Raw genomic sequence first — 15,106 nt, 5'->3', positions numbered from 1 at the left:
TGTGTCACCTCCGACCCCCCAGTGAGGAGTTGTACAGTCTGAAGGCGTGGGGGACAAAGGAGTTCTTGAATCTATTGGTCCGGCACTTGGGAAGCAGCAGTCTGTCACTGAACAGGCTCCTCTGGCTGCTGATGACGGCGTGTAGAGGGTGGCTGCTATCGTCCATGATGTCCAGCAGTTTGTTCAGTGTCCTCGCCTCTGCCACCGTCACCAGAGAGTCCAGCTTCATGCCGACCACAGAGCCGGCACGCCTGATCAGTTTGTCCAGTCTGGACGTGTCCTTCTTGGATGTGCTGCCTCCCCAGCACACCACGGTGTAGAAGAGGACACTGGCGATCACTGACTGGTAGAACATCCACAGCAGTTTGCTGCAGATGTTAAAGGACCGCAGTCTCCTCAGGAAGTACATCCTGCTCTGCACCTTCCCGTACAGGTGGCTGGTGTGTTTTGACCAATCCAGTTTACTGTCCAGCCACAGCCCGAGGTACTTGTAGGAGCCCACGACCTCAACCTCCTCCCTCTAGTACGACTGGTCTCGGCTTTGGTCTGGACCTCCCAAAGTCTATAACCAGCTCCTTTGTCTTAGAGGTGTTGAGTTCCAGGTGGTTTGTGTGGCACCAGAGAGCAAAGTCCCTCACCAGACAGCGATATTCCTCCTCTCCGTCGTCCCTGATACATCCGACTATGGCTGTGTCATCAGCATACTTCTGTATGTGACACAGCTCCGAGTTGTAGTGGAAGTCAGAGGAGTACAGGGTGAAGAGAAGAGGGGCCAGCACTGTGCCCTGAGGGGCTCCTGTGCTGCTGACCACAGTGTCAGACACGGTGTCCTTTAGCTTGACATACTGCGGCCTGTTGGTGAGGTAACTATGGATCCAGGTGACCAGGTGCTGGTCCACTCCCATGCTATTTAGTTTGTCCTGGAGCAGAAGGGGCTGGATTGTATTAAAGGCACTGGAGAAGTCCAAGAAAAGGATCCTCACTGTGCCACTGCCCTTATCCAGGTGGGAGTGGGCCCGGTGCAGCAGGTAGAGGATGGCATCCTCCACACCAACATCTGCCTGGTAGGCGAATTGCAGGAGGTCCTGAGCATGTTCCACCTGAGGTCTGAGGAGGCCGAGGAAGAGCCGCTCCAACGTCTTCATCAGGTGTGAAGTGAGTGCCACGGGCCGAAAGTCATTCAGCTCGCTGGGCCTGTTCTTCTTGGGCACTGGGACGATGCAGGATGTCTTCCAGAGGGTGGGCACTTCCCTTAGCTGCAGGCTGAGGTTGAAGATCCGCTGTAGTGGCTCTCCCAGTTCAGCAGCGCAGGTCTTCAGCAGCCTTGGACACACCTGGTCCGGCCCTGCTGCTTTCCTGGGCTTGAGCTTCCTCAGCTGTTCTCTGACCTGGTCTGTGGTGATGTGGGGTGGAGGTTGTGCTGAGGTGTGTGGGGGGGTTGTCAGTGTTTTGTTGTCTGTGGGGAGGTGTGTGGTAAGGAGCAGAGGTGGCTGCAGTGAGAGAGGGGGTTGGGGGGGCACAGACTGGTTGAACCTGTTGAAGAAGTTGTTCAGTTGGTTTGCCCTCTCCATTGTTCCCTCAACGACTCTGGTCTTTGTGTTGAGGCCAGTGATGGTCCTCACACCTTCCCAGACCTCCCTCATGTTGTTCTCTCTCAGCTTCTGCTCCACCTTTCTCCTGTAGCTGTCTTTTGCTTCCCTCACACACTGCTTCACCTCCTGCTGTGCTGCCTTCATGGCCTCCCTGTCTCCTCTCCTGAAGGCAACCTTCTTCTTGTTGAGGACAGTTTTGACTTCCCGTGTTCAACGATAATTTAATCCCATTTTTCTTTTTTAGAACTTAAATTTTATGAATTTTTACAGAGCAATTATACAGTCTAACAAGTCCAACTTGTCTGACTTATTTACATGAATGGAGCTTCTTCTGGCCCCCAGCTCAACTAAAAGCAGCTTTTGGAAATAAATATGTAATCTTTTCCATTTGGTAAAATTCTGAATATATTTCTAAAGTATTCATTGCCCAATACGATTTGTTCGTAATCACATCACAATGCTTTGACCTATGAATTTACCAAATTTTTAAAAAACTAAAAGGACTATTTTTATAAATCAAAGCTTAATTAAAACCAATTTTTTAATTAATAAAAACTTGCAAACAAATTCTAAAAACTACCTAAAACTAATTTAATTTGACAAACAAAAACTAAAAGCTAAATAAAACTGAACTGTAATGAAAAAGCCAAAACATGAAGCACATACATGTCTATATGCGCCGGTAAACTCCCAGCCGGAGCGTCTAAAAACAGATTCCTGAGTTTTCCCGCTCACGTCACCTCTGAGGCAGCTGCTTGTTCTCCCTCCTGTTAGATGATAAACAGCAGGAGCCCTGGGAGCGAGGGACAAGAGGGGAGAAACAGAGGAGGAAGAAGAGGCTGATGAAGACCCAGCGCTGCTCCTCCTCCTCTCTACAGCAGCGCGTCGAGTCTCTGCAGCGCCACATAGACGTCCTGCAAAGTGCCAAGAAGGATGCTCTGCTTGCAGCTAGAGAGCTGCAAGAGGCCAATGAAGTGATCAAGGTGCAGCTCGGCTCTCTCACTGTGCAGCTCAACAGCAGCAAGCAGCTCACGCAGGTAACACAGGAGTAAACTAGCAAAGCTGGTTTGGAAGTATTTCACTTTTTGTTTGTTTTTTTTGGTGGGGGGGTGGGTGAATATTTTTAATGAGACAGCTGACAGCCCTGCTCTCTTCTGTGGAGGTTACAACCACAGAGCAGAGAAGAGCAGCAAGCAAGACAAGTTTATTTTTACACAAGTGTTCCTCAGAAAAATAAAGGAGCAGAGGTAAAGAAATTGTATTATGGGTTCAGAGTTTTTAGTCCCAACAGTTTCTACATATCTCAGGTGTTCAGAACTGAGGAGCTTAGAAAGAAAATGGCCTCGTTTGATATGAAAGAGGTGTCAGGAAACCCAGAGGTTCATACCTGACCAGCAACTCTGAAGGCTGTTTAGGGCCGAAACCGTTTGGTGCTTCATAGAACATCAGAAACATTTCAAGATCTCTTACAACAGGGAACTGAACACATAAATATCTTGTCATTTTCCTATTAGCCTAAACGTCCATAAGAACTCATAATTATTTCAATAATGATCTTTATTATATTTCTCTATTGTGGAAGTTGCAGTTTTTTCATCTCTGGTTTTGGTGGAGCCGACCATGAAAACAAAACTCAACATCAGCAGGAGCAAAACACATTGAAATATATAGAACCTATATTTCATCTCTTTATAGCCCAATTTAATAAATTAAAGTCACAAGTCTGACATTAAGATCTAAATTATGTGACTGAAATCTGAGAAAACGTCTGAACTCAGAATTCTGACAATTCTGAATTCTAAAGTATAAATTTGGAGAAAATAAAGTCTGAATTTTGAGATTAAAATCTAAATCCTTCTGTAGCGTCTTGCTACCGCTGTTTCATAGTTTTCTCCTGTAGTTGCTCTTGTCAAGCCAGTTGTACATGAAAAACCAGGTGCCCAGTTACATTCATCCAGCCTCCCTCTAATAGAGACGAGCTAACTGTTTTCTACAGGTGAGCTTCACTCACCTGTCGAGTTATTCAGTGGTTAGTCAGTCTGAAAGGAAACAAACTACGCACACCAACATGTCGACAGAAACAGTCATTAACCTGATAGAGTGAAGAGTGAATAGCTACAAACACCAGATGAGGCTGTGTGTCTTTTTGTAACGTTGCAATTCGGTGGACTTGTATACAAGTCAAGAGTGCAGCTCTCACAACGGTGCCACCCAGGAAGTGGCCCTGGTGCACCCAACAGGCCTCTGATTGCTGAAACCCAGCGAGACCTTAGACTCAGACACAGCAGAGGAGGCACACACACACACACACACACACACACGCACATGCACACACACACACACGCACACACACACACAAAAGGGAGTGAATGAGTGGACAGAGGGGGAATTGCTGTCTTCCTGTTTGTTTCCTCTCTCCTCCTGCAGTATTAATGCCACTCCACCAGAGAAAGTTGGAGCCGACCGGCTGGTCAAAGCCGGATCTTGTTGCCCTCTCTGAAAAGGCCAAGAGGTGATAGACTTTGGACTTGTTCCAGCAGGTTCTGGCCCACTCTCCAACTAAAACTCTGCTTGTAATTGGCTTAGGACAGGCTCCACAGGGGCCATCATGTGATAGGTAGCATGACAGCTTCCCAGAGACTTGTTTGTGTTGCTCTGTCTCCTGATTCTTCAGCCATTCTGTCCTCCTCTTTTCCTGCCTCACTGCCTTATAAAGTCATACACTCTTGTCTTGTGTCTTCCATTATTTTTCTTCCCAGGTAGTTCTTCCAGCTCACACATTTAAAAACCTTAAACTGGATCCGACTATGAGTGTTTAAATAGGTTTGGTGGTAAAATCCCATCCTGAGAGTTTTTCTGCATGAAGTTTGCATGTTTTCCATGCAGGGAAACAGAGACAAACACGCATACACACACTCACACCTACAGACAATTAACCACACAGTTTGACCTGTGGGAGAAAGTAGAGGTAGGTAATGTGGACTCAAAGTTTTATAGTATGTTGTGGGAGTATTTTAATAACAATAAAAGTGACTATGAGAACTCTTTGTTAGTACTTTTTTAGATAAATGGATGGCAGAACAATCTTTGCCCCACAAACAAATGCAACTTTAAAAACATTCCCTTTTCTAATGTTCTACTTTAGGACACCAGTCACATAAAAAAGTGTGAATAAACTACAATAAATCGTATTTATTGGTATGTCTTTATTGAACAAACAATAGAGAAAAAAGTTGTAAAACACAATTTTATTTTATTTTAATAAAAAAACATTAATTGGAATTTATTGTGACAATAAATAAAAATCTTAACATCAGAAATGTGTAACGATAAATGACGCAGGCATTGGGAGAACATCATGCAAACTCCATGTAGGAAGATCCTGGACTATTTTTACGCTTACTCAATTACAATTGCTCAAGTAACTGTTTTTGAAAAAAAAAATTACTTTTAGGAGTATTTTTACTATCCTGTACTTTTTACTTTTGAGTGGTTTTATTATGAAATGTCTCCACTCTTACCTAAAACTTCTGGATTTTCTACCCACTGAATAAAAAACAAAAACTCCACAGACACACCTGCAGTTTTTGTTAAAGTTTCACAAGTTTCTTATTGAAAGAAACTGGTTTGGGAACATTTTCTTTTGCCTGATGTCATTTTTTGTTGTGAATTATTGTCATTTTGGTCCTTAAAATTCCAAAATTTCTTCTTTATATTTTGGTCTGTTTGATTATGTTATTTTAAATGATTTTATCAGTTACTCAGTACTAAAGTAGACTTTTTAACAAAGAGTTTTTTACTCTTACTTGAGTAAAAATATGTTGAAGTAGTGCTGCTCTTTATTGAGTTTAATTTTTGGGTCCTCTGTCCACATCTGCCCAGAACTGTCTTTCAGCAGCGCTGCTCACTGCTCCACTGTGCATTTCTGCAAATATTCAGATTATTTATCCGGCCTCTGTTGATCCCAGTGATTCCATAAGGCTGAGAGAAAGGAGCGCCACAGATGGAGGAGTCCTCTCCTCCTCCCTGTATATCCGTCTGTGTCAGTGTCATTTCTCTCCAGTGCTGAAAATGGCCTGTGAAATCAAAGCTCGTCTTACAGGAAGTGTCATCAATGCCTCTCTTAATTCGTGCTCTGCTGCCACTGAGGCCATATCCCCACTTTCTATTCCCCACTCCTCTCCCCCACGCTCCCAGGGGAGGCGGCGTGTGTGCCTTCAGCAGAGCAGAGGAAACCTAAAACAAGAGAGATTCTATTAAAAGGTGTCAGCCAGCAACCAGATATCAATAACCTCCATGTATGCAGAGCAGAGAGCAAACCCTGGGGAATCTGTGGTTTCATTCGTGTGTGTTGGCTCGCTGTGTTTTCCAGCTTTGCTTTACACGGTCAGAAGTATTTCCATGTATCATGTCTCCTATTTGTGCCATTAAGCATTTTTCATGTTTGACACAATACCATATCAGTTAATCATTGCAATATTGAGCCAAAGTTGCAGTGATGTGATTATAGGTCGTATTTCCTAATAAGGAAGACAGGAACTCACTTTAATATTTGCCACAGATGTGGTTTATCTTGATCTCTTTAGAACCATTGATACACTGAGCTGTACCTGATCAAATGATAGCATTATTATTATTTAATCTAAACTCAGTCATTCAAATGCAAAACTAATACTATTATATTCTAGTGGACAGTCCTACAGCTCAGGTTCATGCAACTTGTGCACCTGTAACAACATGTTAAAAGATTATTATGTCGACAATCCACACATTTATTCTAATTGGTTCTTCCAAGAAGTCAAAATGTTTTTATTTTAATTACACATACCTAAAATCTAAAAGAGAAGTCACAATAATAAACCAGACAATAATATGATTGTTACTTAGTTACCACAATAAATGCGTTGAAACACGTGATACATTAAAGTTTTCTGCAAGGCTTGTATGTCTAATTGTATTATCTAGCTACTAAACTAGTTTAGTAGCTAGATAATACTAAATCTAGCTACTAAACCTAGATTTAGTAGCGAGGTTTAGTTAAGTAAGTTGCATAATAGCTAACTAGGTTACTTACTGCAAAACTAATATCATAGTATTAGTTTTGACAACTAATTTACTTTCCTAATGACCAACTAAAAAGTTTAAAAACAACTTTCTCACTTACTTGAAACCAAAACATATGTACTTAATAACTAATTTACCTCATTTATTTTCCTACCTGCTTACTCACAACTAACTTACTCTATCTTTACTGACTTAATAAATTACTAATGTGCTTTCCAAATCACTAGAATGTGTATTTACTAGTTTACACAATTAACAACCAACATAGTTACTAATCTTATTCACTACCTAATAATGCAGTTAACTATTTCACCCACTGACTTAATGATGTCTACCTTTCAGTTTTTTTAGTTTAGAACTAGCATATTAACATTTTTACTTACTTTCTAACTTCAGTTTGTCTTCTTATGTCTGCAGAATACTGAGATGTATTGGAAGCCTTTTCTCCGAATAAAAAAACTTCACATTTACAGTCAACTGTTTTATTTACTAAAAATTGACAGGAAAATCTGGGAATTTGAGTCTGGAAAGTGTTGGAATTTTATAAGTGAAAAATGTGTTGTAAACCTATAGAAAAATATAACTGATTAAGTTGATTTGCTCTCAAGTGAATAGATATACAGTGTTGTGGACATGTCATAAATCTTAATATACGAGATTATTAATTTAAATTCTTATAGTTCTGTTTGCACACACTGTTCTGTGAATGTATATGCCCTCGCCCTACAGCATCTCTGCAGGTAATAGGATACAGTTTCCTTCATTAGCTCAGTCTGTTATTGTTGGTCGGATCATCAACAATATGTTGCAGCTCGTTATCGCACTTCAGTTCCCTCCACGCCAAAACAGAAATAAATATTTCCACCTTTTTTTTTTACAAGTAGGCCCAACTTCAACTTTTATTTGTTTTGTCACCGGCATGACTAGCTCACCTTTCCTGTTGTGGCTAACTCTGCAGAAGCTGACCTCTGACCTGGCTGGTGTGGAGCAGCAGAAAAAGGTTTTGGAGATGGAGCTGGAGCAGTGGAAGCGGATTACTCTCCCCCCAAAAGCAGCACCTCAACCAGCAGCACCACCCACCGCACCAGCAAGCAGTGAGTGTTCCTGTCAGGGCAGAACCGGACCGGCCCTCCAGTCCCTGGAGGCGGAGGTCAAACAGCTTCAAGTCAAACTTAAGGTCAGTGCTTATTGAGTTAATCATCTCCCCTCATTCTCCACCTTGCTGTGCATGCCTCTTAGGATAAATCTCCTAATAGGATGATAGCATTAAATAATGTGTTCATTTCTAATTTTTTGCTCTGTGGGGCATGAATGAATAAAGTGTAAAAATGTCAAATCCGATTGTGTGATTTTAAAGGAAATCTGCATTGATATCTGGATTCTAGACAAATGTTAAAATGAGTCCTGTCAATTGATTACATAGTTCAGTCAGATTAATCGCAATCTACCACTGGGATTTATCTAGATTAACCACTACGCTTACCTTCATTCAAATGTATAAATATACTTTGTCAAAAATGTTTAAGATTGTCTCAAATTAAGCATCTCAGTTTTCCAGATTTTCATATTGTCATCTCCCTAAAATAAAAGTCCAAGTCACTTTTTAGTGATTTTAGCAACAACAACAAAAAAATCTACCCTTTTTTATCACCAGGAAAGGACTCAGACAAAAGTAAATAAAATCACTTTTGGCTAAAAATTCCTTAGGCTGTTATTTTAGGAAGATGACAATATACAGGTAGGTTTAAAAGAAGGTATTTTATTTCAAATGTGTTCAAGAAATGTTAATTAAAACTGATTGTGTTTCAGTGTTGCAATAAGCAGGCGACATGCTGCCTTGTTTTTTTCCAAACGTTCATCGCAATGTTTCTTGTTTTGTTTTGCTTTTTTTTGTTGTTATTTTTGTTTCAGAGAATTTTTGGCACTAATGGACTTTATTTGTTCCTTTATCAATTAAGTAACCAAACCTGGGACTCAAACCTGTGACGGCTGCATCTGAGAGAATAACCTCTGTGTACGGGGCATCCGCTCCCACTGTGGCAGTTATTTAAAGGGAAATAATTCTGCTTAGCATATCAGACTCTCATCTTTTTACTTGCCTTTGTGACTCTACATTGTTGAATTCTGTACATGATCGTGCAAATTGCTTCTGTGTACTTAACCCTTTGCATGAGAGGCTTTTAGGTCAAAAGTGATCATGTGATTCATCTGGATTATGTCATAATAATGTGTTATATTATTAGATTAGTCGCATGCGTTAACGATGACATCTCTTGTTAAAATATGTGTATTTCTTTACTATTCTTGTGGCCATTTTAGCTGCAGCACTGTTCCACAGCCCAGCAGTGCAGGATTAAACATGCATTTTTAGTTGAGGAAAAAAAGTCTCTCAGATTTCATCAAATATCAATTTCTGAGGCACTTTAACATTTCACTGAAAGCCTCAAAGTCCTTGAAGCTTCTGCAAGAAACTCTATCAAGGTTTTACTTTTCAGATCAAGTAAGAAGGAAAAAAAAGCACAAAATTTTCCGCCTTTTTAATTTACACACTGCATCACCTGAAATTGCATGTGATTTCAACATGAATTAGCATTTCATACCAATTGATCTTATTTCAGAGTAGCTGTCAGAAAGATGAGAAATGGAGGGTGAGAGGCGGGGAAGGAGGTTCGAGCGGTGACGCGACATTATCACCCTCTCAGCAGCCCGCTCATCAGTGTCACCGAGCAGATTGCTGCTGTCGGTGCACACGTCTCAGGAAGTCATGGCAGGTGACACCTTAACAGAGAGGGAGGTGACGGAGGTGCATGTTTAACAACAGCTTGCAGTGGAGCATTTCCCCGCAGACAGCGGCCTTCAAACCAAGACTTCATCATTTTTATAAGCTGCATCCTTTGTTTTGCAGGCACGAGTGGTTAACACTAGGGCTGCAACGATTAATCGATAAAAATTTGACCAATCATGCAGATTTTTTATTTAAACCTTTTTATATAATATTAGAAATACATTAAAATGATTAAATTCCCCTTTTTAAACTGTAGTTTTATGGCCTAAAATTTCGTAACAGCATTCCTTTAGTGAACGCTTGTTCATTTGCAACAAAGCATGCATCTGCAGCTAAAAAATTACTTTAACATGCAGCGAGGTAAGATTTAGGAGAAGCTGATTAATAATTGAATATCTAAACATGTCTAAAAAAAGATTTGTTTTGTGCTTTTTGAGTGGAGTGAAGCTAAAACTGCCACTTGAGAAGTTCAGAGTAAAACATTTACAAACAAAAGTTTTCTGAAATGTAAAATGTACGATGTTTGCACGGCTTTTTCTTCATGAGTGTGTTGTTGTTTCAGCAAATTGGCCTTTTTATATTCCACTTAATGATTAATCAATCACTAAATTAGTTGATTTCAATAATCAATTTATCAAAATTATTCCAATTACTCTTTCAGTGATATTGAATACTCCTTATAAAACAGTAACACCAAGACATGTTTATGTTTTACATGTGCCTTTTTTTCATCAGTATTGTAGGTGTGGGTTATTTTTTCCACTTTATAAAATGTATTATTCTCTTTAACCTCTTTTAGCACCTTCTTCCCTTCCACTGTTTCCATAATGAGAAGGCATGCTGTGCTTGACCCGCCATCAGTCGGGCTGAAACACATTAACAAACGCTCGTACCGTGTGCCCTCTCCCCAGAGCTCGAACGCTGAAGTCACAAAGCAGATGGCGGCTAACAAAGCCCTGCGAGGACAACTCCAGGAGAAGGACGACAAGCTCAGCCAGCTGCAGGACAAGTTAGTTACACACCTTTGTCTTAATTAGTGCTGCTTGTCCTCTTCGTGATCCCGGCTGTTTGTTGTTGTTGCTCTGCACCTTTTTTTTTTTTCTGCACCTCTTTGTCTCTCCATCCCTCTGTCTGTGTGTCTTAATGCATTCTGTGCAGCTCTCATCTGCTGTGTTTGATTCCACCATGTGGTGAGCCTCTCTCTGCTGCAGCTTCATCAGCAACTCAAAGAAAACAGTGTGTGACGTTAATATAAGCAGCTAAAGATAACAGAGAGTTTACCCCTTAAGATTTTTCTGTGTTTTGTTGCATTAAAGCTACAAACTTATGTCACATTGTGTCGTGAAGTGGAGCGAAAAAGCAAAGTATCTAATAATTTTACTGAAGGAAGAGTAGCACGACTTCAACATGTTTTTACTCAACTAAGACTAAAAAGTAATTGTTCCAAAAATTACTCAAGTAAGAATAAAGTATGTGGTAAAGCAGCTACCGAAGTACGAAACATCAATCATTTGACATTTTTAAAATACTTGAATGTAAAGTTGTGTGAAAATTTTGGGATTTAAAATATCTAAATACGAATATGAAATATTTCACTCAAAATACTTTATACAAATAACGCAACAAAACTATGCAAAGAAAACATTTTCCTAAATCAGTTTTAAAATATTGAACCCATGAAACATTAAAAGAAACTGCAGGTTTGTGTCTGGGGATTTTTTTCTAAACAAGTTTGTTCTTCATTCAGTGAATTTACTCAGAGTAGAGAATTCAAAAACTTTACTCAAGTAAGAGCAGCGATATGTCATAAGAAAGTTACTCATTAAAAGTAAAAAGTACATTTTTTCCAATAGATTATTCTAGTAAATGTAACTGATCCACTCAACCTGACTAGCAACTGGCTTCAGGATTGATAAATAGCCAATTCAAACAACTTTCTCTACCCATTAAGAAACATCTAACACTTGTTGTGAAAGTACATTTATTTCAGCATTTACAAACAAAGACACGGCATGTACAACTGTTAATTTATGAGTTATTAGGCCTGAATAAATATTTTCTGCACATTTCGGCCTTGCCTTTTGCCAGTCAAATTCCTGCATACTTGCAGGTCTGAGAAATCACGATCATTCTGCTGAAACAACTGATGCATTTCCTCTGTGCATTAAAAACCGCTTCCACTGGAACACTATTTCACCTGCAGCAGGGGAAAAATGTCTCATTACAAGTGAAATCATAAAGTGCCACTAACAATAAGACTTTTCAAAACTATAAAAAAACAAATGACATCAAACAAGTTACTTTTAAGTTAGTTTTATCTTATTTAAAGTGTACTAATATATTTGCATTAGAAATTAGACCAAAAATACTTGGTCAGATTTTGTGTTTTTGCAGTTTGATTGCAGACCAGGCCATCCTGTCCACTGCGTTGGCCGCCATGTTGTTGTTTGGAGTTTGTTAGTTCCGGCCTTCGCTCCTGCAGCGACGTAAATGAATTCAGTCAGCTGCCAATCTAATCGATTGTGTTCAATAAATGGATTTTGCTACCTTTGCGGTGTTTAGGGAAACAGAGAGGATCTGCCACATGGCAGCAGCCCCTGTTGCGCCACTCAGTTCAGCTTTTACTGCATTACTAGTCCGCATGCGTCGCTGAAGACGATTCGCTGTTGAGATCTGACGCACGTCTTGCATTTGCACTTTCAGAAAGAACTACTTGGCTTTCCTCCGGTTGTGTTTGTCCGCTGTGCTCTGTCCTCTGCCTGACATTCTCAATAATACATCCAGGTTGTGCTGGTGATCAGAGCCGGGCGCAGACGCGTTTGTGTGCGACCAACGCACAAAGGATCACAGCTCCGTTTTCTCGCGACATCCTTTGCCTCTCCTTCATCTTTTTGTCGCTCAACCGCAACTCTGGATGTAAGTTTCGGCCTGCCGCTCCTCCGTGGAGGGACTCTTTCTCAGAATGAAAGGCATGTCTAGACGTCTCTGAAATATACATCTCAGCACACGCACGGGGAGCAAGGCTGCTTCGCCTTAAAGAAGAGAAGAAGAGGGGGGTAAAAAAAAAAAGAAATGAATTTCAAAGTACACCGGCATGTCCTCAGTCAATATCCGGCACTATGGCCCTGCCTTATTTATGAAGCTGCTGCTTTCATCTTTAGCCCTGTTGTCTATCAGCCACATGAAACATCCACCCTGTCTTCACTCCTAACAACATACACAGAAAAGTGCTCTCTCGCTCCTCGCCAACGCTCCGCACACCGCTGACTGTTGTTATTACAATACACGCATGTTTGATGAACAATATCAGCAACAAGCGCAGAACAAAGGGAACAAACGTGTGAATGATCGCGATGCAGTCGGAGGCTTCTCGTCTTCTCGCTCCCACTAACGCTCATAAATAGAGATCATACGATCCGGCAGAAGTTCCGCATATCGCTCATTCTTTTTTATCCTCTATTCTTTTTGGGGTGTGGGAGAGAAAAAAGAACATCCAGAATAAATGTTGTGGGTCTAATTGCCATTAGCAGCGGGGCAGGGGGAGCTGCCGGGGCGCTTATTGCTGCTCTCCGTCTTTAAGTCAACAGCAGACAGTCATCTGAAAGGTTCAATATGGGTTTTCTCATTAATGGCCAAACCCATGGGGTAACCAGCCAGCGCTGCTCCCCCCCCGAAGTCCCCAGGCTAGACTCGGCTCTCATTTAATTTAATGTCACTCCAATAGGACAAGCTCTCACTTATTTAACCAGCCCACCCTCCTAGAGAAATGGGGACATTTGCTCACATGGAGGCATTTGCCGGATCGTTGAGTCATCTGTTTATTTAAAACACACGCAACACTCTGAGTGTGTGTGTGTGAGAGAGAGAAGAGAAGCCACTACATCTTTGAAATTAAAAAAATCCACTTAATTAACTGCATCCTTATGATCTTTATTCTATTTGTTCCAGCTCCCTGAGGTTTAGACAACCATGAAAATGTCTTATATCTGCCTTTTATGAAAACAGAATAAAACATGCTAACACACTCAGACCACTTAAAAGAAGAAATCAAGAATATTAAGCATGTAAAGAGAGACAGGAAGTGACACGCGCTGCATGATTGCTACAGTTCAGGCGTAAACAGTTTACAACATAAAGGGGATTGTTTGTCTTTCTGCAACTTGCGGCTCCACAGCCACAAATGGCTCTTTGGACCTTTCAGAACATGTCTTAATAACTTTGGTTAAAATGATAAAGAATCATCAAGTTTTTAATGGAATAATGGTATTGATTTTCCACAATAGAACAGCACTAAAAGTAGCTCCACCTGGTGTTTGCTAATTGCTGCTGGCTAGTCTGAATGAGCTGAGTGGGGGAGGATTGCTCTGTGAGGCAACAGCTTGGAAACTGCAGCTTTGAGGAGGAGCTGTGCCTTGAAGGCGGGGCTAGATCCAACCAAGCGTTTTGCACAGCTGCATGTTTACCACGAAGATTAAAGGATTTCACAAGCATGCATAAAAAAATTCAGGCAATAAATGTATTTTAGAAGGGAATAACATCATAGCATGATGTAAATCTCAAAAAGTTGATTTTACATTCAAAATTCTAAAATGTCATACTTTGAAAGGTCAGGTGATGTTAGCGGCTCTAAGCGGGTTTTACTTAGCAGGCCCGAAGGTAAATTGTCTGTTTGGATTTCATACCCCTTGACTCCTGGGAAATCCCTCTGAGACAAACAGGAAGTCTCCCTTATAAGCAGCCTCCTCTGCAAAAAACCTCCCTTTGAAGCATTTATGTGTCTGAGCTGTAAAATGATAAGCATTAAAATGTTTAATGTTGCAGTCGCGGCTGATTCGAGACGCCATTTGTCAAAAAGGACTCCCCAGTCACACTTAAAGCGGCGCTCGGTGCCAGAGCATTTTGTCATAAAATATGCCAGCTAGAATTATACATGCATCCCCGTTTTACGCCCCTCCACTTACCCAAGCAGCATGCCAGTGTATTTAGTTGTCATAATGAGCTGTCATGGCTGATGCAGCGCATTGGGACGCCACGTCTGCCAGCTCTACTCGTGTGTGTTTGGGTGTGTGTGTGTCGCTCTCTGTTATTTCTGTTAAGTTTTTGCATCTTTTTTCAGGGTGATGCACGCTGAGCGAGATGTGGCCATGAAAAGGCAGCTGGTGGAGGACCTGAAGACCAGATTAAAGGTCCTGCAGGACATGGAGAGAAGTTACCGGGCTCAGGTGGAAGACCTGGAGAAGAAGGTGGGCAAACATCTCTGTCTCATCACGGTTGAACTCTTTTCACAAAACACATCAAAAACCTTCTGATTGCATATTTAGAGCCACTATAACAGTGAGTGCAGGTCTGGTGTGAATGCATCACTAGTGTCACAGAGCCAAGGTAACAACCAGGACTCTTATTTTTATTTTGTTTTTCAATTAACTTTATTCTTAGTGTTTTTAATGGATATCCTGGACCTGTCACCATGGCAACACACACACACACACACACACACACACACACACACACACACACACACACACACACACACACACACACACACACACACACACACACACACACACACACACACACACACACACACACACACACACACACAGGCAAACAACCATCATTAGATGTCATTACAGCTGTTGCTTTTACTACAAATAATAAAAAAGAG

General features: G+C 41.1%; 1 protein-coding gene across 1 annotated transcript in view; it reads left to right on the top strand.

Moving 5' to 3' along the window:
- The window catches only part of LOC129351121 (centlein-like), a 101,709-nt gene that overhangs the window by 56,208 nt on the left and 30,395 nt on the right, over positions 1-15,106 (top strand). The window contains 4 exon segments of the mRNA XM_055019921.1: positions 2,367-2,629; positions 7,615-7,833; positions 10,353-10,450; positions 14,558-14,684. Of these exon segments, the coding sequence (XP_054875896.1) occupies positions 2,367-2,629; positions 7,615-7,833; positions 10,353-10,450; positions 14,558-14,684 (707 nt within the window).

Source organism: Poeciliopsis prolifica, unplaced genomic scaffold (genome assembly GCF_027474105.1).
Source record: "Poeciliopsis prolifica strain line A6 unplaced genomic scaffold, Auburn_PproV2 SCAFFOLD064, whole genome shotgun sequence".
NCBI classification, from domain to species: Eukaryota; Metazoa; Chordata; class Actinopteri; order Cyprinodontiformes; family Poeciliidae; genus Poeciliopsis; species Poeciliopsis prolifica.
Note: the sequence above shows the minus strand (reverse complement) of the source record. Positions and strands in the feature narration are given on the sequence as shown.